Genomic DNA, 26,235 nt, shown 5'->3' with positions numbered 1-26,235 from the left:
TCCACTCTCTCTCTGCTGTATCAGAGTAATTATTTCTGCATGAACTAATCCTTTGTGTTTCAGGGTAAAATCTTTAAATACTTATTTCTACAAGGATTTCAGTTGTAAATTAGTTTTGGAGTTTTGAAACCAGTAAAGTAGAAACTAGGAACATGATTCTCTTGCACATGGTTCTCTTCCAAGGCCAAGTTGGACGGGGCTTGGAGCAAGCTGCTCCAGTGGAAGGTGTCCCTGCCTGTGGCAGGGGTTGGAGCTGGAGGAGCTTTAAGGTCCCTTCCAACACAAACCAGGCTGTGAATTTTAATGCTGGTGTCTGAGCTGAGATTTAAGATAACCGGCTCTTGAAATCACAGTGGGGAGGCATTGTGAGGCCTGGTGGGAGGGGTTTTGTTTTCTGGATCCACAGGGCTCTGGTTGGACTTTTCTCTGCTGCTTTATCCATTCTCCAAAACAAGCCCTTCCCTCGGCTGCAGAAACATCATCATCCCGTTTTGCATGCAGATGAACTAAATTTGTAATAAAAATCAATGTAATTCCACTTAGCTCCTCCAGGGAAGTATCAATGGCATGCTCCAAATTGGGGAATTTAATTAATTTTCCTTATTTATATTCTGGCCAGTGAACTAAGATTCATTTTTACCTCGTTAAATTTATTTACACTTCTATAGTGGGGGTTGATGGAGAAAAACGTGAAGTCAATCAGAAAACATCCACTGACTCCTAATTGTAACTGGCTAAAAATACCATGAAAATCACTATAAACTTGTTTCCCACCATTTAAGATGTTGAAGAGGCAGAGCTGCTTCACTGGCTTAGTAATAAGAATAATTAATACCAATAATAACACAAGCCCTGTGTCCTCCCTGGGGACATGCCACATGCACATCCCTAGGGCTGAAAGACTAAAGCCACCAGCCGAAGGGCCATCAGGTCCTCGTCAATGAACCACCCTGAGCTCCCACCTTTGGAGACCTCCCCATCTCCTCCAAGCTGCTCATGGGCATCAGCACAGAAGTGCCATATTTACCTTGAGGTTTCCTTAGAATCAGCTTCCAAACAGGTATTTTATGGTATTTTTAATTTTCCAGATTAAATATAATTGCAGTCATAAATTATCTGAAGGGCACTTCTGGGGCGCAGGGTTTACCCAGTTCACAATTACATCAGACAAACTGTTTAGGGGAAAATTAACACACCATTAGCCTTTGAGAACCCATTCCATTTTGGGGAATGCTGTGACAGTATTGCCTTGTCTAACACATCACACTGAGAATTTTCTATCGGAAGAAACAAGATTCTACAGGTGCAAATTCTACAAGATCAGAACAGTTTAAGACCACAGAATTTCTTCCTCCATCAGATGCTGCTTTTGCACTAAGTTTACACTACATACAGATGGGATTTATTATTGCAAATTCAGATCAAACTCTGAGAACATGCTGGTTGAAACAAGATGTTGCCTAAAAGAAAGCTGGAGCCTACAGGAAACCTGGAGAGGGGCTTTGGACAAGGGGCTGTAGGGACAGGCCAAGGGGAATGGCTTGAACCTGCCAGAGGAGAGACTGAGATGAGCTCTTAGGCAGAAGCTCTTCCCTGTGAGGGTGCTGAGGCGCTGGCACAGGGTGCCCAGAGAAGCTGTGGCTGCCCCATCCCTGGCAGTGTTCAAGGCCAGGTTGGACACAGGGGCTTGGAGCAAGCTGCTCCAGTGGAAGGGGTCCCTGCCCGTGGCAGGGGTTGGAGCTGGAGGAGCTTAATGGTTCCTTTAGCACAAACCAGCCCGGGATTCTGTGATTCTATGAAACCCACACTACAGCTTCATTTTATAACATCAAAATAAGCCCATTCCCCCCTCTCCCATCTCAAAAATGAAGCTGGCCAAACATGTTATGAAATATATTTATAACATTAAAAAATCCCACATTTCCCTTCTCACTGATAACATACTTCAAAGTTTCCCTAGTGCAGGAGACAGGCACACAAGGGAACTCCTCTCCTGTTGCATCTTTCCACCTTTTACATGGACCTTAGCAAAATTTGTTCTTTTGTCCTGCTCTCAACATCACCACAGCATTTCTGGTGGTACCAATACGCAGCTCAGGAGGGATGGCTTTGCCTCCTCATACCTGAATTATTTCGCACTGCAGCAATATTACACTGTAACCGTATTAAGTCTTGGCAACGCATGCAAAGCTCCTAATGGTTTAATTGCACAGATAAATTAAAGCCAACAACAACAGTCACCACCAAAACATGTTCCTTCAGCGCTGATTTAAAACTCACAATCACAAACAGTAATTCCCCTCCGTTCATCTTCTCCTAGAGGGGGGCAATAACAACTCTCTTCTTGAAACTATTATCCTTGCAACACCTATTTCTTTGTTTCAGTCAATTGCTTTTTCCTTCTAAGACTTCTGCTCCACTTATAATATATCAAGTTTAGCCAAGACTCTGCTTTAAGCTGCAGAAATCTCAACTAAATCTGAGTCTGCAAGAGAAAAACCATGAAGCAGCAGACTCCCTCATTGGAAAGTCTTCCAGGTGAAGGAATGGTGTCTCTTGTAGCTAACAAGGAGAAGCTGAACTGATTTGAAACGAAATGCATGAACTCCCTGACACATGAAACAGCCCCAGCCTTGGGATGATGCTTCAGGAACACTGGTGGGCAGGTTGGCATCTCAAGAGCTGTATGGGAATGGAGACCTTTCAAGGCCAGGTTGGACACAAGGGCTTGGAGCAAGCTGCTCTAGTGGAAGGTGTCCCTGCCCGTGGCAGGGGTTGGAACTGGATGAGCTTTAAGGTCCCTTCCAACACAAACCAGTCTATGATATGATTATATGGATCCCCAGTAGTCCTGTGTGCCACAGGTGGGAGGAATTCAGCCCTTAAAGCAGACACCAAGACCCAAAAGATCCCACCAGTCCTGCCCCACTCCAACCCCTTTCTTTTAAGCATGAGACCGAGACAGTGAGAGCATTCACATCCCACCAAGGCAGGATCTCAAAACTCCTGAGACAGAGACTGTGATGCTGGCCAAACAATCACCAAGCATGAAAGAGAAAGAAGTGATACAACAGTGTGCTTTTAGCTTGCTCCCCACGTGCTGCAGCAAAGAGGGCTGGTAGCACAGTCCAGGAGACCCATCCTGCTGGGGAAAGAGCAGAACATCACCAATGCACACAAAGTTCCTCAAAGTGCCTTTGCTTTCCGCAGGGAAAATTGCTAACTGCCCTATTAATGTTAATCTGCCAAGTGTAGCAGCAATAACTGCCTGGCCTGCGCCACTTACTTGTCTCTTGAACGGGGAAAAACCACTCTGCAGGTGTTTTAACAGTGTAAATGCTATTACTGACATGTGAAATCTGATTTAAACACTCTACAGCAGTGCAAGGGCATTTTCCGAAGAAGAAAAAACCCCTACTATTGTTCTAACAAGCAGTTAAACATAGAGTAAATGAAGTCTGACTTCAGTGAGATTCACCAAGCAAAGAGCCAGGTCTTTGGAAGGATTTGGGTGGTTTGTCTTCTCTAACTACTATGTGAAATGTTCAGTTAAGTTTTTGCTGTTTTGAACATCTTGATACTACATTCAAGACACTGAATCACTACTTGTGGTTCACACCAGAGAAAATAGCTCTTTACCCAAGAGCATGGTATAAACGAAGGACTAGTTTGTAACTGATACCAGCTTGCTTCTAGGATTCCTGCATGAGATAAGATGAAGTACCCCAGCAGTACATTCCCTCTGCAAGTGCATTTTTATACCACCAGAAAATTTTCCCTTCTACTGTATGTCATGTCAATGAAATTCCAGGAAAAGGAGGACTGGAGATGTCTTTCCCTATAGATACATGGGACATCATCTTAACACTCGGAAATCACCATCTATTTGTACAGACTAAGTGCATCATGACCAATAAAGCCAGTTTAGCCCATCCATAATTTGCATCAACAAATGGTCCGTGATTGACTTTATTTTCCACCAAGGATGGTGTAAAAAATGTGCAATATCAAGAAGTTCTGCCTGAGATCACTGTGCCTCTCCTCCTCATGCAACGCGTTTGCCTTGGTAACCCAAAGAAATGGCTGAATTGCCAACCAATAATAAGAACCATCTTCGGAACAATCATCCCATTTCTTAGAGTCCTCACTGGGCAGCTGAGCACTTGCAGCTTCCAGCAGAGATTCACTGCCCAACGGGAGGAAAACATTGATATTCATTCGAATGTGATCTCTGGCATCATTTCAGCTCAGAAAGCCAGTGTACGTGTGTGCCTTCCCCTGCACGTGGCAACACGGATATGTAACAGAAAAGCAATTTTATGCTGGATATTAGCTCGAGCAGGAAGTTATCACTTTAATAACTATAAACATTCATTTGCCTGCTTCGTTACACAGCATTAAAGCTGGGCAGATCATTTACAACGAGCTTGTTAGAACTATTCCGCATTCACAGTCTAGCCTGCGAGACATGTAGGACACTCAGGAAAAGCTTCCTGAGTAGACAAACACCCCATTGCTGGTTGGAATTGCTCATTTGGTTTTCATAGAATCCCAGCCTGGTTTGTGTTGGAAGGGACCTTAAAGCTCCTCCAGCTCCAACTCCTGCCATGGGCAGGGACACCTTCCACTGGAGCAGCTTGCTCCAAGCCCCTGTGTCCAACCTGGCCCTTGAACACTGCCAGCGATGGGGCAGCCACAGCTTCTCTAGGCACCCTGGGCCAGCGCCTCAGCACCCTCACAGGGAAGAGCTTCTTCCTTATATCTAACCTAAATCAGCTCTGTTTAAGTTCGAACCCATCACCCCTTCTCCTATTGCTACAGTCCCTGATGAAGAGCCCCCTCCAGCATCCTTGTAGGGCCCCTTCAGATACTGGAAGGCTGCTATGAGGATTTCACAATTTTCCCAAATTGTTATTTTTTGCTCACCTAACGTCTAGGAATTATGCTGTACTTAATGGCTAGAGTATCTTAAATAACAGATGCACAAGGAAAATTGCCACGTAATGAATTCTCTTAACAATGGGAATAAGTACCTGCAGAAATGAGCCCTTCAGAGCCAGGAGAAGCCATCCGAATGCTCACAGCTGCACAAGCTTTCCAAGTATTTACTCACTGGATTACATTTTTTAATGAGTATTGTTAAGAAAGAGAAAACATTCACAGTTTCTGCAGAGTTTGGACAAATTTCCTCATCCCCAAAGCCTGTTGGGAGGAGATGAGTGGAACAAGCCTCCAGGTAACTGAAAGACACCAGAGATGTCTGAGCTTACTCCTTAATTCCTTAAATTCCAGTCCCCGGAAACAAAACCTATTCCTTACAGACAAATTTCATCCCATCTCTCTTGCTCCATCTCACCTTTGGCAGCAGTAAGAACCAGGGGAGGAGGAAGACATAAGGCTGAAATAGCCATCGCTTCTGCTTGCAGTGGGGAGAAGCTGCTTCTTCCAAAACCGCCCCAAAAATAATTGAGTGGTTGTTGCTACAAAAACGTGTTTTATATCAGCAGAATGTGCTAATGAAGCAAGCTGACAGCCACATGAAAGAGCATGTAGGAAAACGCTGGCATTAAGAGTTGGTTTTAACATTGAATGTTGCTTGGCCGTTAAGGTACTGATAGGGAAAATACTTAGTCACTTCCCAGCTGTTGTGTGGCAGCCTAAAACATTAAATGCAACCCATTAAATAATTGTGAAAGCAGGGGAACAGGTGGCAAACGGTTTATATGGCAGATGGTGCCTTTTTAATACTTCTACTCGCTGCTAATTTACGGAATCCGTAACCACAGGCTCAAATCTTACCTTTTCCACTCTAATAATCAAGAAATTGCATGGGAAAGTAAGAAATAAGTACCCCGATTCTTACCACAGTGCCATAAAAGTGGGATTAGAGATTACCACATATCCCATCCCTGAATCACTCCATGGAAGTGACATTCCCAAAGTTTACTGCATTTGGGTGGGTTTTTTACAATAGTCCCCTTCAAAGACTTGGCTTCATAGTGCTGGAAAATTAAGTTTGCTCTTTACCAGCAGAGCCCATAAGCGTGAAGCTGCAGCACAGTGGGTTGCTGCAACCCCACAAGCTCCTACTTAGCCTTTATGTTAAATCTGGCACAAAACCTAAGATAACAGCAAGGCTGGCATTAAATATTTAAGGGAAGATTTTGCCTGGTACACGTATGAGCAGAACCACCAGTAGACGAAAAAAGATGAAAGGGTAAAAAAAGGATCAAACAACCAAAACCAGAGCTCTGACAGCATTGCTGGAACCTTCTCCATTTTAACTTATAGATGCTCAGAGAAACAGGATCAGAAAATGGTTTGCATTGGAAAGAACCTCAAAGCTCACCCAGCTCCAACCCCTGCCACGGGCAGGGACCCCTTCCACTGGAGCAGCTTGCTCCAAGCCCCTGTGTCCAACCTGGCCTTGAACACTGCCAGGGATGGGGCAGCCACAGCTTCTCTGGGCACCCTGGGCCAGCGCCTCAGCACCCTCATAGTGAATGTGCCTTTTCATCTGATATGAAAAACAGATAGAATATATCTGGAATTATTACCCAATAATAATAATAATAATAATAATAATAATAATAATAAACCAGAACTTCAATACACGCACTCCCTGTGCACATTCGTCAAAGTCAGGAATTTTTCAGTGCAGCTGAGGCTGGGGAAAGAGCCACACAACTCTGCTCCCTCCTTCCCTGCTTACAATATCGCTCTGACTCCTCACTTCCACAAAGTGACTTCAGCAGCACCTTAACCCTCACATGAGCTGCACATCACATTGACAGAGCTGCCAGTCCAGGCAATGGCAGAATCCATCTCTTATAGATGAGAAATTGCTGTTGTCAACTGTATGAGCAGTAAACAAACCCAAAAGCAAAACAAGGAGAACACTGGTATTCAAGGTCAGCTCTCATAGCACCAGGACAAGGTTTTGTAATACCTATTTATTCAAGTGATCACATCACACTAAATTCAATTGAGTTTCAGATTTTAAACACAGAATCATAGAATCCCAGATTGGAAGGGACCTCAAGGATCATCTGGTCCAACCTTTCTCAACAAAGCATGACCTAGACTAGATGTCCCAGCACCTTGTCCAGACCGTGATGCTGGATCACTGTTGGTGATGCCCTTGTTGATGCTCCCCAGCATCCTGTTGGCTTTCTTTGCCACAGATGCACACTGGTCACTCCATTGAGCTTGTGTTCACCAGGACCCCCAGGTTCCTTTCCCAGGGGTGCTGCCACCCAGGCAGATCCCAGCCCATGCTGCATGCCAGGATTTGACTTACCCAGGAAAATGTCAAGACCAGAGGCACTACGAACAGAAAGTTCATGTCCTGTACCAAGAGGGACTGAGGCTGCAGCAGACTCTCAGGTCGAAGGAAACCTCTTACAGCTGAAAACCAGAAACACCTCCAGGCCACTGACCCCAGGACCTTGATAATGTCTTGGTCCAGGCACCGCAGCCATGCTGTGGGTTGACATTTAGCTTTGGAACAGAGACATTGAGTCCTAGATATAAACCCACATATCAACAACTGAGCATGAACTTCCAAGGGTGACATAAATGTGTGTCCCTCTGGCTTTCCTTTTTGACTGCTCACTGGTGGCCAGAGCCTTGCTTGTTTTTGTTCTTCATGATATTGTTGTAACATGCAGCCATAGACTCCCAGAAGATCAGAGACAACCTCATGTACAGACAAACAGGTTCCTCAACCTTAGATATAGAGGATTTTGTTTCTTCTTTTCCATACATTTATTTCAGCGCTAAAAGTTCCTAAGATCAGAACGGTGCCAAACTAACAGGCAACAACAAAAACTTCTCCCATATCACAGCCAAGGGCCATGAGCTCTCAACCAGCACATTCCTTATCTGCTTATCCCCAGGGCCAAAGACCCAGCAGGGATCCTTCACAGCATCCCGCAGAGGGACAGGCTACAAACAGGCTTTAATTTTCCATAAATTCTGTACTCTTCTACAGCTCTGCTTCTAATTTTCTATTAGAAAATGTATCATAGAGTTATAGAATCCCAGCCTGGTTTGTGCTGGAAGGGACCTTAAAGCTCCTCCAGCTCCAACCCCTGCCACGGGCACCTTCCACTGGAGCAGCTTGCTCCAAGCCCCTGTGTCCAGCCTGGCCTTGAACACTGCCAGGGATGGGGCAGCCCCAGCTTCTCTGGGCACCCTGTGCCAGCGCCTCAGCACCCTCACAGGGAAGAGCTTCTGCCTAAGAGCTCATCTAATGTTAAATAAATGCTATTAAAATGACTTGTAACCATTACCAACACGTTCTGCACACTCTCAGCTCTCCTTAACTCACCAGACCTGGCAATTGCCTTCAAGGAAGCTCCAGGAAATACCCTCTGTGAGGCTGGGAAGACACTGGAGCCTGGACCCTCACCTACTGCCCCACCTGCCCAGCTGCCCGCCTTGTTTCACTCACCTGCTATTACTTACTAACCCACCAAGTTCTCTAATGAGGCTGGCAGGAGGAAACGCAGCCATAAGGCTGCAAAACTAATCATATTAAAAGGCCTCCTTAAAAACAAATGTACAATTATAAGATTATCGATTGAACAAACGGCTGTGATTAAAAACACAGAACTACACAAGGCACTATTATCATACCGATTGCCAGAATAGTGATTTAACAATGTATAAATAAGGGTACAACATTCAGCCTCACGGGCACCAATATACATGTAGATTTAAGTTGGAAATAACTTAATCTTTGGTTTCCTAAATTCATTCCTATTAAGTGAGCACTGCCTTGCATAAACTATAGACAAGGATAACATGGGAAGTTCATCAATTATCTTGTTACACGGGAAGTTCATCAATTATCTTGTTACATGGGAAGTTCATCAATTATCTTGTTACTTTATAAATCACAGATGAATCCAAAAAAAGCAGCTGCCCCCAGGATGCACACATTGCGCTCCTCTCCAAGATGCATTCCTCTTCAAGAACAATAAATCACTGTTAATAAATGCCCGCGCACAATGTTTTTAACAGAGAGGCTGACAGAGTTACAAAGCACTTGGGGCTACCTGTGCATTAGATCATGCTTCCTCGATGTTCTCACAGAATCACAGAATCCCAGCCTGGTTTATGTTGGAAGGGACCTCAAAGCTCCTCCAGCTCCAACCCCTGCCAAGGGCAGGGACCCCTTCCACTGGAGCAGCTTGCTCCAAGCCCCTGTGTCCAACCTGGCCTTGAACACTGCCAGGGATGGGGCAGCCACAGCTTCTCTGGGCACCCTGGGCCAGAGCCTCAGCACCCTCACAGGGAAGAGCTTCTGCCTAAGAGCTCATCTCAGTCTCCCCTCGGGCAGGTTAAAGCCATTCCCCTTGCCCTGTCCCTACAGGCCCTTGTCCCAAGCCCCTCTCCAGGTTTCCTGCAGCCCCTTTAGGCACTGGAGCTGCTCTAAGGTCTCCCCTTCAGGAGCCTTCTCTTCTCCAGGCTGCCCCAGCCCAGCTCTCTCAGCCTGGCTCCAGAGCAGAGCTGCTCCAGCCCTCGCAGCAGCTCCATGGCCTCCTCTGGACCCACTTAAGCAGGTCCATTAACTTTCCCAGCCATTAACTTATATGGTGATGGAGGCATTTAGTTCTGACAGCAGAGAGCTGCTTTTGGCCAACTGACCAGTTCCTCCTGTACATTAAACCCAGTTTCAGTCCCTAGTCCATTAAGTGTTCCAGCAACGGATGCAGCAGTTACCCCGGTGCACACTGAGTTTAGCATGCTGGTTTTAAAGCTTCTGCACATGCTTTTTCCCCTGTTTCACTTGTGCCTATCAAAAGCCCATCTCCTTCACCAGCACTTAGAGAACCCCTCACCCCTGTTTCACCAGGTAATGGTGGCTGCCCCTCCCTGCATGCAGCCAGGGGATGCAGAGCGGTTCCTGCCCCCAGAACACCCGAATGCTCCTTCCCCCCCAGCCCAGCCTCAGAAGCTGTTGATCAGCCCAGTGCTGACAAAGATAACCAAAACCCAGCGCCTCCGAGTCCTCCTCTCCACCAGCACAATAAAAAGGAGATTCATAAAAGTGTTTTATTGTACTCCTTTGCAAGGCACCAGCCTCCCTCCAGAGACAGTGATTAATAGAGAAAAACGGTTAGCTGAATCCCAAGTTTATGGTACATGGACCGGGTGCTCTGGAGCTTGCTGTTCTAAAAAGCTACTATATATTCTGTAGGAGAGAGCACCCAGAAGTGTGTGGCTTACTGTGAATGATTGATAATAGGATGATTGCCCAGGCACTCAAAGCATGCTATTTGATAGCCTATCGTACACTCATTCGAAAGGAAAGCAACAATTATCATGGCCTGACATGTTTATCACTGCAGAGCTGAGCCAGTTATCCAAGTGGTGGAGCTTCCTGGCATTAGATTATTTGATCCCATCTAACACTCCCCATGCAGGGCTCTCCTCCAGCTATAATTCACAAGTCCTGTGACAGCTCCTCTCCAGATCGCCCGAGCATCTCCATTCAGGGGAGAACACATCTGGCACAGGGTCCTGCGCCTCAGCACATGTAAAGAATATTTTTCCCCTTTGGATTCTCATCCAAGATCATAGAATCCCAGCGGTTTGGGCTGGAAGGGACCTCAAAACTCATCAGTTCCAGCCTCCTGCCATGGGGGGGGGGGTTTGCCAGTTTCTCCCAACCCAACTCATCCCCCTTGAACTTCCACATGTGAATTCCAGCAGCAACAAACAAGACAAGCGTCCACCTCCAGGAGAGACCCTGCGGCTCCACAGAGCATCCTTGTCCTCCAAGTGACACTCTGCATCTCTGCAGGGGTGAGGACACGCATCCTTCCCCGCTCTGCCCCATGCTCCATCCTGCATCTGCCCCATCCAAATTCATACAAGGGTTAACCTACAAATCAGTCTTATATCCTTCTCCTGCCCCATCCCTGCCTCCTGCCCACCCCAGCGGCTGGTCCTCTGCTCCTCACAGGGCTTTGGGATCCTGACAAAGATGCTCACTTACAAACAGGCAACGTGGCTTCTATGGGTTAAATATCACTCATGGGAAGCAGCACCAAATCCCTGCCCAACAGCAGTGATTACTTTGCTTTCTGCTCTTACTTAGGTACTGCCCTCTCTTGACACAGTCTGAAAGATGTACACACCTTTACTGCTACAGGTCTGCTGCTCTCCAGACTCCCTAAACACAAAGACACCGCGGGATGCCCTCAGCAGGCATTCATCTGGGTGATCCTAACGACTGCTCAACAGGAACAATAATTACTGAGCTACATTTCTCATGAATAGATTTCATCTGAACACCAACCCCACAACTGCATGCTGCCTGCGGAATCCAATCTCGCTCTATCCTGCTGTGTTACACTTCAAGTACCAAAAAGATGGAAAACGCATCCTAATTTAAACGTTTAACTTAATTGGAATATAACATTTCTATATTTAGCCACCATCAGCCTTCCAAGTAGGTTCCAAAATCATCTTGCAGACTTTCAAGCAGCCAGACCTCACAGGGAGTCAGGGGGGCCAGAGTGCCACATGCAGAAAGCAAAGTCACGCTAAGAAAAGAGGATTTTACCCCATAAGCAACCCCATGTAAAAATCACAAAACACACAAAACCAGGGCTACACTCTTACAGTGTATTTGACAACTACAAACATGCAGACAAACCTACTTCAGTCTTAATCAAATACTATTTTATGTTGAGCAGACACCTTTCCACTGCCAGCATTGCAACCCAAGGATCTGCTGCAAAGCCTTGGTGCAACCAAGACCACGTTTTCTTATAGAAGCCACTGCCAGAACAGAGGATGCAGGATCTGCTGCCTGCAAACATCACAATGACATCAAAACTCCATGAAGTGCAGTGTTTAAGTCACTTCTAGCATGCAGCGCCAGAGAACACCTCTAAACAGCACCAGACAGAACAGCTTTCATTCCAGACTGCAGCAACACCACCAATATCCCCTGAACAGTCACCAAAACACACTCGGAAACCTCTCTGTTGCAAAGGAAACATAAAAGCAGCTCCTCAGTGCCACCAGGATTGAGCTTACCTGGAAAAGGCGAAGCCAAAACCGGGATTTTGATGGGGGAGAAGGTGAGGACGTGGCAGGGTTGGATGCTCGGCGCCGGAGGTCCCTGGTGGGGCTCGGGCTCCACTGACACCATTGCCGTGGTGGCCAAGGCCAGGGTTTGATTGCCACCAACAGCTTTAAGGCTATTCTGGCAAGCACCTGCGGAAGGGTGAGACACAACAGGCGTCATTTTTAACTGGAAACTGGTGAGTTTATAGACAATGCTTTCAGCAGTCTGAATTTCAGCACAAGACAGAACAAAACTCTATGACATCCCCACCCAGCCCCTGTTGTTTGCATGCGTCCTTTGGAGAGACGCTACATTTTTAACGTATTATAGATCTTTACAGACTCTCAAAGCCCCTTTCCTAATAGAAACATAGGATCCCAGGATGTTCAGGTTGGAAAGGACCTTAAAGCTCCGCCAGCTCCAACCCCTGCCATGGGCAGGGACCCCTTCCACTGGAGCAGCTTGCTCCAAGCCCCTGTGTCCAACCTGGCCTTGAACACTGCCAGGGATGGGGCAGCCACAGCTTCTCTGGGCACCCTGGGCCAGCGCCTCAGCACCCTCACAGGGAAGAGCTTCTGCCTTAGATCTAACCTGAACTTCCCCTGTTTCAGTTTGAACCCATCACTCCTTGTGCTATCGCTACAGTCCCTGATGAAGAGTCCCTCTCCAGCATCCTTGAGGCCCCCTTCAGACACTGGCAGCTGCCCTGAGGTCTCCACACAGCCTAATCATGATTCTCAAAGTCTTAGCCTACAGTTGGTACATTTTTAGATATTAAAACCCAATATATGTGAACATATCATTATAACCCAGAGGGACAAGGCAGCAGTGAGTCATATAGAGCTTGTGCAAAGTTATTAGATTTAAATGGGAAAAAAACCTAGCTTCAATAAAAAAGTCAAATATTTGAACACGTTGGTTGGCATTTCCTGCAGCTCCCACAGGTTCAGAACGATCCATCAGCAACCTGCTCTAGTGAAGGTGTTCGTGCCCATGGCAGGGGATAGGAACCGGATGAGCTTTAAGGTCCCTTCCAACACAAACCAGTCTGTGACCACCTTAGTCTAAATGTAAGTTGTCTGATTGCAAATCTGAATGTTTCTTTTACCTACTGTATTAACCATCATCTAACATTGGGGTTATCTGCCCTCTGTTCTCCTGTGTTCTGCACGCAAATACCAGAGTTTCACTAGTTTTACATACTAATCTCCTGCACTTTGCAAACATACCATGCAGGAAACCTCCAGTGGTTCCACATGGGAACTCAAAACTTAAATCAAGGCTTAAATGTACTTTAGAGCAGGTAATATTCACCTGTAAACCTAACAAACGTGCAGGGCAGACCTTCAGAGCCCAATCTCAGCTGAGTATGTTAAATAAACAAGAAAATGAATAGTCAAAATCTGAAGGAGAACAGCTAATTTGACAAACACCAGCTGCTCCTCGCTCTGCACTGAGCCGGGTAAGGAAAAATTAAGCAATCATTAGCTTATTATGTCATTCAGCAAACGTCTCTGGTTCATGAGGAAATCCTTCAGGCAACCAGAGCCAACTGTAGCTCTGCAGAAGAAAAACCTCTGTTTGCTCAGGCTCCTCACTTGAGGCATTCCATGGGTTTGTAGCATTTCTGTTTCTATGCGCACCTCAGTGAGGGAAATAGGGAATGGGACCACGACCAGCGCTTGGGAAGTGTGACCATGGGGTGGGTGATGCAGCCCCTCAACACTGATGCTCCAGGCAAGGTAACCGCAGCCGAGCAAGCTTGGTTAAGATTCTATTCCCCTACACACAGATGTAGCCCAGATGCCCCATCCAGGGTGCCTCATTCAGATGCTAAGCGCTGGTTTTGTCCCAGTTAGCGCTGGGCAAAGAGGGGTCAGTGGTTTTTGGAAACGACCCTGCCTTGGTTGCAGCTAATTGGGGCTCCTGAGGCTACTACATTAACTTTTGGCATAAACAATATCATAAACAATTATTTGCCAACAAAATCAGCTCTGCAACAGCAAAACAGAAGTCAAATATTTTCAGTAAGCACCATAAAAAACTCTTCTATTATTCCTACTGTATTTATCAATGCCAAGAACAATTCACTTCAAACATCTGCACATGCACAAACTAACAGGCACGCAGGCAAAACCACCCTAAAATATGCAAGTTTTGTTCATTCAGCCATGGATAGAGCCAGATTATTCTGCCAGAGTCATAATGGAAATGAAAATGAATACTCCATGTGCCTTTGCCCAGAGAAGCTGTGGCTGCCCCATCCCTGGCAGTGTTCAAGGCCAGGTTGGACACAGGGGCTTGGAGCAAGCTGCTCTAGTGGAAGGTGTCCCTGCCCGTGGCAGGGGTTGGGGCTGGATGAGCTTTAAGGGCCCTTCCAACACAAACCAGGCTGGGATTCTATGACACGAAATAATCAGTGTCCAACTAATCCAGCTGTTCAATACAAGTTTATTGTCTGTCACCCAAGGACTAGAACAAACCGTTAGGTTAGACTGAACCCAGGGCCTCCAATATCCTGCTTTCATTCCTAATACAAGCTGTCAGCAGTTGGGAAAAATCCACAAAACATCCTCTGTAACTCCCAGGAAAACAAATGTTGTCTGGAAAAAACCGACTTTCCTGCTGGCTCCCCACAGGGTGCACAGGCAGGAAGGCTGTTTACTGCGCGTGGATTCTTTCATTTTGGAGGAGAGGATGCGATTTCCCCCAAGAGCCCAGGAAAGCAGTAAAATAATGGAACCTCAGTTGCTCGGGTAGCTGAAGGCTTCCACCGGCACAGATGAGTAAAGCTCCTGAAGCAGGGCTTCCTCATTAAAGTTTCATCAATCCCCTTATTAAAGTTTCATCAGTCAGTTGAAAGAGGGCGATTTCCCCGCCTTTGATGAAGTTCTCTCTCCCTCGCTCCTCCTAAACAATTCCATGAAGAAAGGACTACCCCTGTAATTGTTACTACTGGAGAGGAGAGCGTGGACAGGGTGCTTGCGGGTCATCAAACCCACTCTCTTGCTCTGCTGTCAACTGAACAGTTATCTACAGCAGTTTATCAGCCTCTGACATATCATTTGCCAAAGCAACTGGAAGCTGGTGCAGCATGTGGCTTGTCAAGAGCTAAGGACTTCCATCCGCACTCAGCATAGCTGCAGAGGAGAAGGTCTTCTCGGAAAGCAACCAGATTTTGCGCTGTTTCCAAGAGCTTCTTTATCACCCCACACTTCCATGGCTTTCATGAGTCAAATGCCTCAAAAATGCCATTATCAATATACCCTGAGGGGAGAAAAAATGCGCATTTTTGCCTGGCAATAGCGGTTTTCCCTGAACCCATTTTTGCCAAGTCATGCTCCATCCTGGGCACAGGAAGGCAACACTCCTCTGCAGAAACATCAAACCCCATTACAGGGTCCTTCCCCAGCCTTCCAGCTCTTCTCTTCTCAGGGAAACAGATCAGGAGGAAACTCAGGAGGTGGGCAGAGAATTTGATGTGAAGCAAAGAAAGGGCAGAAAGGAGATGAAGAAGCAACAAAGATGGTTTAGAGATGGTTCACCAACAGTGAGGAAATGGGGTGGAGGCAATGGAACCAGGAGTCAGAGCCATGACAAAGGACAACAAGTGATGGTCAAATATGGAATCCTGGAACAGTTTGTGTTGGAAGGGACCTTAAAGCTCCTCCAGCTCCAACCCCTGCCACGGGCAGGGACCCCTTCCACTGGAGCAGCTTGCTCCAAGCCCCTGTGTCCAACCTGGCCTTGAACGCCATTCTATTAAATAGGGGTCAAACACTAACCCCAGAGGCAATAAGTTAGCAATGCTGAGGTCTTCAACCTCACCCACAGAAGGATGTACGGCACCCTCACCTCTTCTCAAAGCAATATGCAAGCTCCTTATTTTTAGCAGTAACCCAATGGATCACCAGCACCCTGACTGTATCCCTGTTCCTTCTGGGTTTCTGCCCAGTCCTGTCACAAAACACTTAACGCTGCTTCCAATGATGTATGAAAAAACAGCTCCAAGACAATGAAAGACAAATTGAAATGTGAGGTATTGTTTATTATCCCTTATTCCCTTCTCCTTCATCTGCAGAGTCTGCAAGGTGAAGTCTGTTAGATGACAGTTCTGTAGTAGGCTTTTATCAGAACTAAAACTGACAACAACTTTTGATGGAGAGGAAAAAAGGAGAAGGTAGTTGAAATAGGCTAAAATGGCTCTTGTTGCTTGATCCTCCCTCCTTCAAGATGAACCAGGAAAAGGGGGAACACCGTAACACAAACCATGTGGAGATCAGAGGTTTCTCACTCTCCACCACCCTCCCAGCCTCCCCAGAGGGAGGTCCTGCTCTCGCCACCTTCTCTCGGCCAGCAGCGGTGGTATCAGGGGAGCTGCCTTGGCCAGCTAATCCATTAAAACACAAGGCAAAACACCCCACAACACGGCAAAGCCTGGTGATAGACAGACATAAAGCTACTGGCTTCAGAGCGGAATTTGGATTTTCCTCTCCAAGGGAGCTCCAAGTCACGAAATAGGGATGCACGTTCCCTGAACTTAAAGGTTCAATTCTCAACTTCCCCAGTAAACACTCCCTCATGCTGGAAGAGGATCAGATGTAAGATGCCAAGTGGAAAAATGTATTACAACAAGGGGGAGGTCCAAGTTTAGCGGATTAGGGGCAAAATCCCTGTCTGCAGACACTGTGTGAACATCAGGATTTGATATTTTTCTATTATTAGAAAATTCGCCATAAATGAACAGCAGCTCCAAAAATAAATCTCTTTAATTCATAGTTCTATTCATCAATAGGATTAGACAGCTGTTTATTACAAGCCCCTGGGATCAAGCACTCTCTGTTCTTGCTTACTCCACTCGGCTCTCTACCACTTAAGAACTATTTTCTGGTTCTTTAAAGTCAATAGGACCAATATTTCCACAAAATACATGTATCCCTAAAAGAGATACAAACTACCAATGGAAGACTTGGCTCCAGCATGAAAACTCATGTAGACACTTGCAAAAGGAGGAGGAAAAGGAAGGTGTTACTTAAACTGAGCCCACCCCTGCATGACACCGCAATGAGCATCTAAGGCTGGGTATCACTGATGGGGAGCAATGGCGTGGGTCAGGATGGAACCCCAAATCAGGTCACAACTATCACTTTATCCCTCAGCAAACTACATCCTTGAAATGATCATGGAATCCCAGACCAGTTTGGGTTGGAAGAGACCTTGAAGCTCCTCCAGTTCCAACCCCTGCCACGGGCAGGGACCCCTTCCACTGGAGCAGCTTGCTCCAAGCCCCTGTGTCCAACCTGGCCTTGAGCACTGCCAGGGATGGGGCAGCCACAGCTTCTCTGGGCACCCTGGGCCAGCGCCTCAGCACCCTCACAGGGAAGAGCTTCTTGTCACCCAACACCTCCAAGTCGTTCTCCTGATGGATTTGAGCTTTGAAGATGAAGCCATGGCTGCTTCCTGCTTAAAGCCCCCCTGTCATTTCTTACACACTCCAAACACCACCGTACAGCAAGCTCACCCTGCAGAGTGGCTAAAGAGTGGTTTGGGTGCTCTCCCTCAGGTGCCCAAGGAGCTGCCTGGAATTCCACTCCTGCCTCCATGTAAAGTCCACCCCATGCAGTGCCCACCCCAGGGTTGTCACCAGCATGATTTTAATGGGCAAGGAGCCTTATCTTTTTATGCAGCACAAATACCTGGAAGGCCTGTAGCCCACAGACTGATCACAGCAGCACTGAAGCTCACAGAAGGCAGATCACAGAGAACCCTCTGGCCCTGACACCTCAACTGCACATGGTCTGAGGTGCCAGCTGCCAAGCAACTGCAGCAGCATCGATCCATCAATAAAACAAAGCAAAGGATTGGCTTAAATAGCATATTTATCCCAATGCAAAGGAAAACATACTGATATCCCTTATCTTCTGTAGCCTGAAGGGAGGAAAAAAGCTTATTGCCTTTTCCATTTGTAAACTCCAGCTATTGCTCGAGCCTGACAGCAAGGAAACCACTAACAGCTCATAGGCAATAAATAAATATACCTGGCTCCTCACAAACAAGAACAGGCTCTTCAGGTCACTGAAAGATCTGGGTTTCTTTATAATGAAGTCTTGGGGCCAGGTAGGACAATATTAGGAAAGGGTCAGACCTACAAGCCCTTCCCATAAACACATTACATTTAGGTTTATTTCTACAATTCAAGTAAAACCCATCTTAACTGGGCTGAAGTTTGCATTGGATTTAGGTAGATAACAGAAAAAGCACCCAAAAAGCACAAATTTAATAAGCAAAACCAAAGCTTTGTAAAGGCTGCGACTAAAGCCAAGCGTTCCCAAAGACTGAGTGAAGTGTTAGCCTCGGCAGTGCCTGAAAGCTGCACAAACAGAGGGTTTTCATGGCATTTCAGGGATATCCAGGTTCTCGCAGTGCTATTCTTGTTTAACAAAGAAGGAGCCCTAGCACACACACATTAAATACAGGAGAACCCAACCTGAGAGGCCCAAACCCAGCTATTTGTATACACGCAAGCTTCAGATACAGAGCTTGTGATTAGGAAATACAGAGGGTTGGAGGCCCTGTGTCGTGTATTTCGAAACTGTTAAAAACATGAGAAAACAGAGCCCAAATTTAACACAACCACCACATTTCTTCAAAGATTTGTAAAGTCTGAAATTTACACTGAAAGCATCCAGAAAACTGTATCTGTACATACCTGACTATATGCATGTAAATGCTAATAACTGAGACTTGCTATAGAATCATAGAATAGTTAGGGTTGGAAAGGACCTTCAAATCATCCAGTTCCAGTCCTATGACAAATACTGGCTCAGTTCTGCAAAGGTTACTGGGATTAAAAGAAACGACACTAACTGAAGGATGAAAACATTAATCCACACAGGATCAGTAACGCCTAAAGCAATTTGATGGCAGATTATACATCAACTCTGCATTTGTGATTTCAGCACCAATGGATGAAGGAGCAGAAGGACCACAACTGAGAGAAGAGACCCTGTGGAAATGCAGAGGAAGCAATGGAGCTTTGACTTAGAAGAAAATACCTGCTCTTGCAGAATCATTCTACACCAAACCAAGAAGAAATAAACTATCTGATTTAAAAAGACTATCTTCCTTCGAGGAAACCAGCACTGGAAAGCCCTACAAGTCTCTCTACTCTGCCCTGGTGAGACCGCATCTGGAATATTGTGTCCAGTTCTGGGCCCCTCAGTTCAAGAAGGACAGGGACCTGCTGGAGAGAGTCCAGCGCAGGGCAACTAAGATGATGAAGGGAGTGGAGCATCTCCCTTATGAGGAAAGGCTGAGGGAGCTGGGTCTCTATAGTTTGGAGAAGAGGAGACTGCGGGGGGACCTTATTAGTGTATATAAATATATAAAGGGGGAGTGTCACGAGCATGGAGCCAGGCTCTTCTCAGTGGCAAACAATGGTAAGACAAGGGGTAATGGGTACAAACTGGAACACAAGAGGTTCCACTTAAACTTGAGAAGAAACTTCTTCTCAGTGAGGGTGACAGAACACTGGAACAGGCTGCCCAGGGGGGTTGTGGAGTCTCCTTCTCTGGAGACATTCAAAACCTGCCTGGACACATTCCTGTGCAACCTCATCTAGGTGTTCCTGCTCCGGCAGGGGGATTGGACTGGATGATCTTTTGAGGTCCCTTCCAATTCCTGATGTTCTGTGATTCTGTGATTCTCCGTTCCAGGTTAGACTGCCTCTGTTATAAAGGAAAATGCAATACTCTGAGCATTTTGTTCGAGATAAAAACCATTAAGAACCTTTCACCTCTTCAGCATCTCCTCCTGCCCTCATGGCTCAGACAGGGATCCCCAAAGGAGACCTCTGAGCAGGCAATGGGTTTGCGCTAACGCATCCGTCTGCATATGTTACAGCAGCTACTGCTGAGGGCATCCACAGCACCAGGGCCAACCCAGCACTGAGCATGAGCAAGAAAATGCAGTTTATGTTGACATGTGCATAAAATCACATAAAAAGCCATTTGAGGGCTGACAAATGTTTCAAAATGGGACCAGATGTTCAAATGCCAGGTTTCCCCTTGCTCTGAGGCAGCATCCCAGCTCCACTTACCCAATCACCTATCTGTGGCTCCTGTTCTACAAACACACTAATCTCCAGGTTCTGCAAGACTCCAGGTGGCTGCTGAGCAACAGCCCACAATGAACATCCATAAACTCTCGAGGGCATCTCTTCCATAAGGCATTGGCAAGGAGGCAGATTGAGATGAGCTCTTAGGCAGAAGCTCTTCCCTGTGAGGGTGCTGAGGCACTGGCACAGGGTGCCCAGAGAAGCTGTGGCTGCCCCATCCCTGGCAGTGCTCAAGGCCAGGTTGGACACAGGGGCTTGGAGCAAGCTGCTCCAGTGGAAGGGGTCCCTGCCCGTGGCAGGGGTTGGAGCTGGAGGAGCTTTAAGGTCTCTTCTAACACAAACCAGGCTGGGGTTCTATGAACACCTTCGCAAACACACCCATAAGAACACACTCTTTGTACAGCACCACTGCTGGCGATGCCTTTGAGAACCAGGAATGCCAAACTGCAAGAACGCACCCTCAAACGCTTAAAATAGGATCAATAACAGTAAATGCACAGAACATCATTACCAGAGGGTTACAGCTTTCATCTAGTGGGTGCCACCAAGGGGTCCTGCCGGTGGTCCCTCACCCCACAGAGGGACATGTACAGCACACAGATGCCGTAAGGGCAGATCTGCCTTGGGACCCAACCAGCCCTGATTTCATCCGCACGTAGAGAGCACAATGCAGGAGACACAAATATTAATCTTCCTCTGCAAAAATATCTAGTCGCTGCCTTCCTCATGAAAAATGCAGTACCCAGTAGACATGAAAGCAGCTCTCACTGCGAGGTGAGAAAATAAAATGTCACTATTGGCTTTAGACACACAAAATAAGTACATAAATTTGTGTTTTGCAATATGCGAGAGTGTAATAGCTGCTTCCTTTTCTTACAGAAAATAACACCTTTAGTAGCTGCATCTCCAGCTGTTAAATGATAGCATTACCGCTCGCCAAACTCCAATGCCTCCTTCCTTTATCTCTGTAACATTGCTGATACATTGAGAAAACAGTTGTATCATTACTGATAACCGTGGAAAGCAAAACTGTCATGAAACAGGCTTCCAAAAACAAGACAGAGCCTGCACAGAGCTGATGAGCTCCTCAGTCTAAACCACTTAGCTAAGCAATTTGCTCTTGGTATTTTTATTACTTTTCATATTAAGTGTAAAGATTGCATAGGAAATGCTTTGAGCACAACCATAACGCTTCTCAGAAGGAGCTCCTGATGATTCTGGTAGGGCACCAATATTGCCATCCAGCAATGATGCACCACCAGGCATACTTCTGTTCACACACAGCCTGGGATGCCACTGGATTAGCACTGACCACATGGACCAGATGATTTCAAGAAGGATGGAAAGATTTTGATGGGCTGAGAGAGCTGGGCTGGGTCAGCCTGGAGAAGAGAAGGAAGGCCTGTAGGGACAGGCCAAGGGGAATGGCTTTAACCTGCCAGAACAGGGGAGACTGAGATGAGCTCTTGGGCAGAAGCTCTTCCCTGTGAGGGAAGGGTCTGAAGAGGTGGCAGCCAACACTGAGCACGCTGCTGGAGGAAGAGTTGGATCACCCAAACATCTCCTGTGTAAACAGGCTCGTGTGCACACACATTGTCCAGAGAGAAGAAAATCATCTTTTCTCTGTCCTGCTTCCAGACCACAGATGTGGCATCAGACTGGGAATGCCCTGTCTGCCAGGCACGCTTCCCTAACCCGCTGCGCCAGGTATGCTCCCGCTTTCTGTCTGAAACACTGTGTGATACAACATGTTTATGCTTGTTTAGGATATTGGGATATTTGGTTTATATACACAAACAAACAACCCGCTGTCACTCCCCTGCACAAAACACTTCTCTTTCCATCATGCCTGTCCTTAAAACATGCTTCAACCGGTGCCTCCTTGTCTGGGAGCGCAGCTCAACAATTCCCCACGGTATCCCAGAGGAATGTATCCATCCAACAGGATCCCACCAGCGGCAGTCTCATTTCCAAGCATTACTCCACTTGAGCATGGGGTGATTCTGGCAGAAGGAGGGGGCAGCTTTCTGCTAACCCATCAAAGCACAGAACCGACGCGAGCGGCTCGATGTGTTTCAGTACAGAACAATATTCACTGCTAATTAATCAGTCTGGCAAAAGAACCCAGGCAGCGAGGAGCAATTCCAGCACTCTCTCAATGATCTCTGTGTTACTAGCATAACACAGGAAGACTTCCTTCTGCTACGGGGTAGCAAAACAAAAAGGACTTCACAGGGCAAAGACCAAGATACGGAGGGTTCTGCTGTCAACCCAACACTCATCACCGTCACTCTAAGAAACAACTTACCACGAGCCATTAACAATATCCTAATTCTCCATTTAAGGATATATGTTATGGGTTTAACCATGAGTAGCATTTTATAACCCCTTCTATGAAACAACTACTTTAAATCACTACTGCAGCAGCAAATAGAGATTCAGCTTTACCACAATGTAATTCCTGTTCTTTTCCCCAAGTATAAATCTCAGTTCCTCTGTTACAGCTGTGACATACCTGAGTTACCCAGATTAATGGAATTTATTTCAGGAATAACATTGTGTATAACTGAGTCTTAATGAGATGATGGATCAATTGCTCTTCCCTACTGAGAGCTGTCTACACAGACTACACCAAAATCTAGAAGCCAACAGGAGAATTATACATGAACTGTGTCAAGAATTTCTTGTTTGAAAACAAGCCAAGGATGCCCTTTCATTCCATGAGTCAACAGCCAGTTATGGAATAATCTGTTATAATCTTCTATAATTACATGTGATCTTTTGTTCTTTAAGTAATTTAGAGAATGAAATGCACTTTGCCATGAAGGTTCAGATCAAGCAAGAGGTTTTCAGCTGAATGCAATGAAACCCTTACATTAGAGAATGGTTTATGCATCTCTGAGAGATCCAGGTAATAAAAAAGGTAAATACTCTATTATTAATGTCCTACTGACCTGGTATCAGTGGAGGTGCCAGCACCACGGTGGGGAGAGGCCTGGAGGCAGCAGCTGGCCTGGCTATAGCCATAGCTACCTGATTGCTCATTAACAGCGGCTTCTCATTGCCCTGGAATAGTCTTGAGTCCTCAGGATGGAACCACGCTGAATCCAGAGCAAAAGCATTATTCAGGTATATCTGCCCAACATAAAGGAAGAGAAGAACGATAAGGTTTGAGGTACAAAATTCAGACATAAAACTCAACACTACAACAGGTAGTATCTCAAGCTAAGGACCAGCTTGAAAGAATAACTGATTTTAGCTCCCTCAGTGCTGCAGGATGGGTTGAGCTGACCATTTAAAGTGAATTCCCATTTAACATGACTAATCAGCATTATAAAGAGAAAAGAATAGCTGAAGGCACTTGTGTCCCAGATACAGCTACTCCAGAGCGAGCAAGTCTATCCACAAACCAGAGACCTCATCCACCTTCTGAATTAGAGAGATGGGCAGGACGGACATGGGATAATGTCACAGAGCTATAGTTTCATTATTTAGCCAGATACGTTATATCTGTCATATATATGTTATATATTATATATTATATACAATATATGTTATATATTATTTGGACATGTACAGATGAAGGTAGCTGTGGGTGGAATGAAGACACAGGGCAGCGAGTGACACTGTGGTGACATGTCAATGCTCATGGTGATGCCACCAGTGCCACATCGCAGCACCCCTTGGGGAAACAGTGGAAGGACCAAGAAGGGAAAATGGAAAACTCCCATAACGACATCCCACAGCAAAATTAAAACATTCTACTCAACGTAATAGTGAAGATACTTCAGTCTTTTTAAAACCTGAGAAAAACAAAGATGTGCAACAGCCTCCTCTCCTCCATTATCCATCCCTTACAACATTCCTCCTCCGTGGAGTTTTACCTGACCAACTCCTGCACTCTCACACACCTTCACAATTCACCAAACCCATGACATTCGCTGCACTTCACCCTTAAAACACTTCAACACGCCATGACCAGACTTACTTTGCAGTTGGGGAGCCTTTTATCGATCCAGTTTTTCCCAGCATGAGGTGGGACCGTAGATGTGTACACAGGTGGAAAAACAGGGACAAATTCCACGCTCGAAGAAGGTGAAAATCCAATGACCGGGGAATGAGCTCCAAATATCCACTGGGGGGGGAGAAAAAAAGAGAAAACAGGAAGAGAAGTTAATAGAAGGATTTTATCCTGAATAAATTGATGCTTTTCATGATTCCCTAATTACATGTAAGATGAGTACAGAAGATTTCAAATATGTCCCTTCAAGCCAACAACCACTTGGGTTTCTTTAGGCATTGCACAGTGCACCTGGCACTGACATGATAAAGGGCTTCAGAAAGCCACAAATCAGTAGCCAGACAGGAAAGCAGGACTTGGCCAATGGCTGCTAGTTGCCAGGGCAGTCTGGTTCTCCTCTGCTCAAACAGAATCTCAGACACGGAACAGGAACATCACTAGAAAGTGGCTTTAAAAATCATCTGGAAGCGAGTAAGAAGCATAGGAAACGTCAGAATCGTATTTTCTCTTCACTTACATTCGTTTGATTCCCACGGTAAAACCAGTGGGTTTTACGCGCTCTCACACCGGGGAATAACTGATGCTCGGTTCTATCAGACCCAGCGCTACCCATCCTTCGCCTCCCTCCCACTCTGCTCCCAAACCACCAGCGACGCTCGTGCTCGGGAAGGCTGGAAACCATCACTCGAGCCCCAGCGGACGCCTCGGCGCTCGCATCCCGCTTCGTTTGTACTTCTGCCGAGTAAAAACCACCCAGCTGAGGCAGAACCAGGAGCGCAGCACCCGCCACATCCTTGTGCCGGGACAGCGGTAACGCTCCGCTGTTCCAAGCAGCGACACGACAGCAATTCATAACTGTAATACGCACTGGAGAGGCAGTGACTTGAGTCACAACTTCAGGCTTTGTGAACAGCCACTGAAAACGAGCCCTTCCCTGCGCGCGCGGCCGCGGGAGCGCTTCCACCCCCGCTGTGTCTGCACAAAACGCCTCCAGCGATCGGCCTCCACCGGCCCCGTCGGAGACCCGCAGCCCCCCGCAGCCCAGCCCCGGGGAAGCACTGGGACCGGGTCCTGAGAACGGTGGAAGCCCCGACACACGCCGCGCCGCCCGGCCGAGCGCAGCGGGAAGAGCCGCGCACCGCAGCGGGCACAGCACACGGGGCACACCGAGCCAACGGGGCACCGCGGGGACCTGGCCCGCCGCTGACTCCCCCGCTTCGGGCTGAGGCTCCATCCTCGGGGCTGGCGACGGGCTCCGGACGGCAGCACCGGGACACTGCCCCCGCGACAGACCCCGGCCCGCCCTTACCTGCCCGTGCAGGAGCGCGGCGGAGCGCTGCTCGGCGGCCAGCAGCGGCAGGAGCGGCTCGCAGGGGACGCGCCAGCTCGGGGCTGCCCGCAGCAGGGCGGCGGCGGCGGGAGCGGGCGGCGGCGGCGCCGGGAGCAGCAGCGGCGGCGGGTGCGGGGGAGCCCCGGCGGCGGCAGCGCCGACCCGGACGAGCCCCGCAGCGGCCGGGAGCACCCAGGCCCAGGGGGGAGCTGGGGGCTCGGCGGCGGGGGGCGGCCAGAGCAGGGGCGGCGGCCGCTTGGCTGCGGGAGCCGGCAGCATCCTACATGGCACGGGGAGCGCGGAGCCCGGCTGCTCCTCACCCGGCTCCAGCACCGGCGCCGCCGCCGAGTGAAACTCCAGCCGTCGGCGGGCGCTGCCGCCAGGCTCCGCCCGGAGAGGGGGGGAACGGGGCGGGAGCCGTGATGGGGCCGCCTCCCCCGGGGGGGCACCGGTAACCGGCCAGACCCGCCTCCGGGGCCGGCCCCGCTCGGGGCGCTGCGTTTGAGGGGGGGAAAGGGGGATTTTTGGCGCCGTCTCTGGGGGAAGGTTTTTCACCGGCGTCTGGCACCGCCTGCCCCTGCCCAAGGCGAGGGGGGTCTGGGGCCAGCGCTTCCGGGGGAACCGGCAGCGGGCGCGAATCGTGGGATCACGGAGTTGGGTTGGAAGGGACCTTAAAGCTC

The 26,235-nt window shown here is 47.6% G+C and overlaps 1 protein-coding gene across 1 annotated transcript in view; it reads right to left on the bottom strand.

Moving 5' to 3' along the window:
- The window catches only part of TCERG1L (transcription elongation regulator 1 like), a gene marked incomplete at both ends in the record, with an annotated part of 79,891 nt that extends 54,057 nt beyond the window's left edge, over positions 1–25,834 (bottom strand). Inside the window, 4 exons of the mRNA XM_080621474.1 lie at positions 12,058–12,237; positions 23,159–23,339; positions 24,193–24,339; positions 25,535–25,834. Coding sequence (XP_080477600.1) covers positions 12,058–12,237; positions 23,159–23,339; positions 24,193–24,339; positions 25,535–25,834 — 808 coding nt within the window. The remainder of the gene's footprint in view (positions 1–12,057; positions 12,238–23,158; positions 23,340–24,192; positions 24,340–25,534) is intronic.
- Between the last annotated feature and the right edge of the window lie 401 nt (positions 25,835–26,235).

This window comes from Psittacula echo, assembly GCF_963264785.1.
Source record: "Psittacula echo genome assembly, chromosome: 6".
Classification (NCBI taxonomy): Eukaryota; Metazoa; Chordata; class Aves; order Psittaciformes; family Psittacidae; genus Psittacula; species Psittacula echo.
The sequence above is the reverse complement of the archived record's forward strand: the minus strand, read 5'-3'. Positions and strand labels throughout refer to the sequence as shown.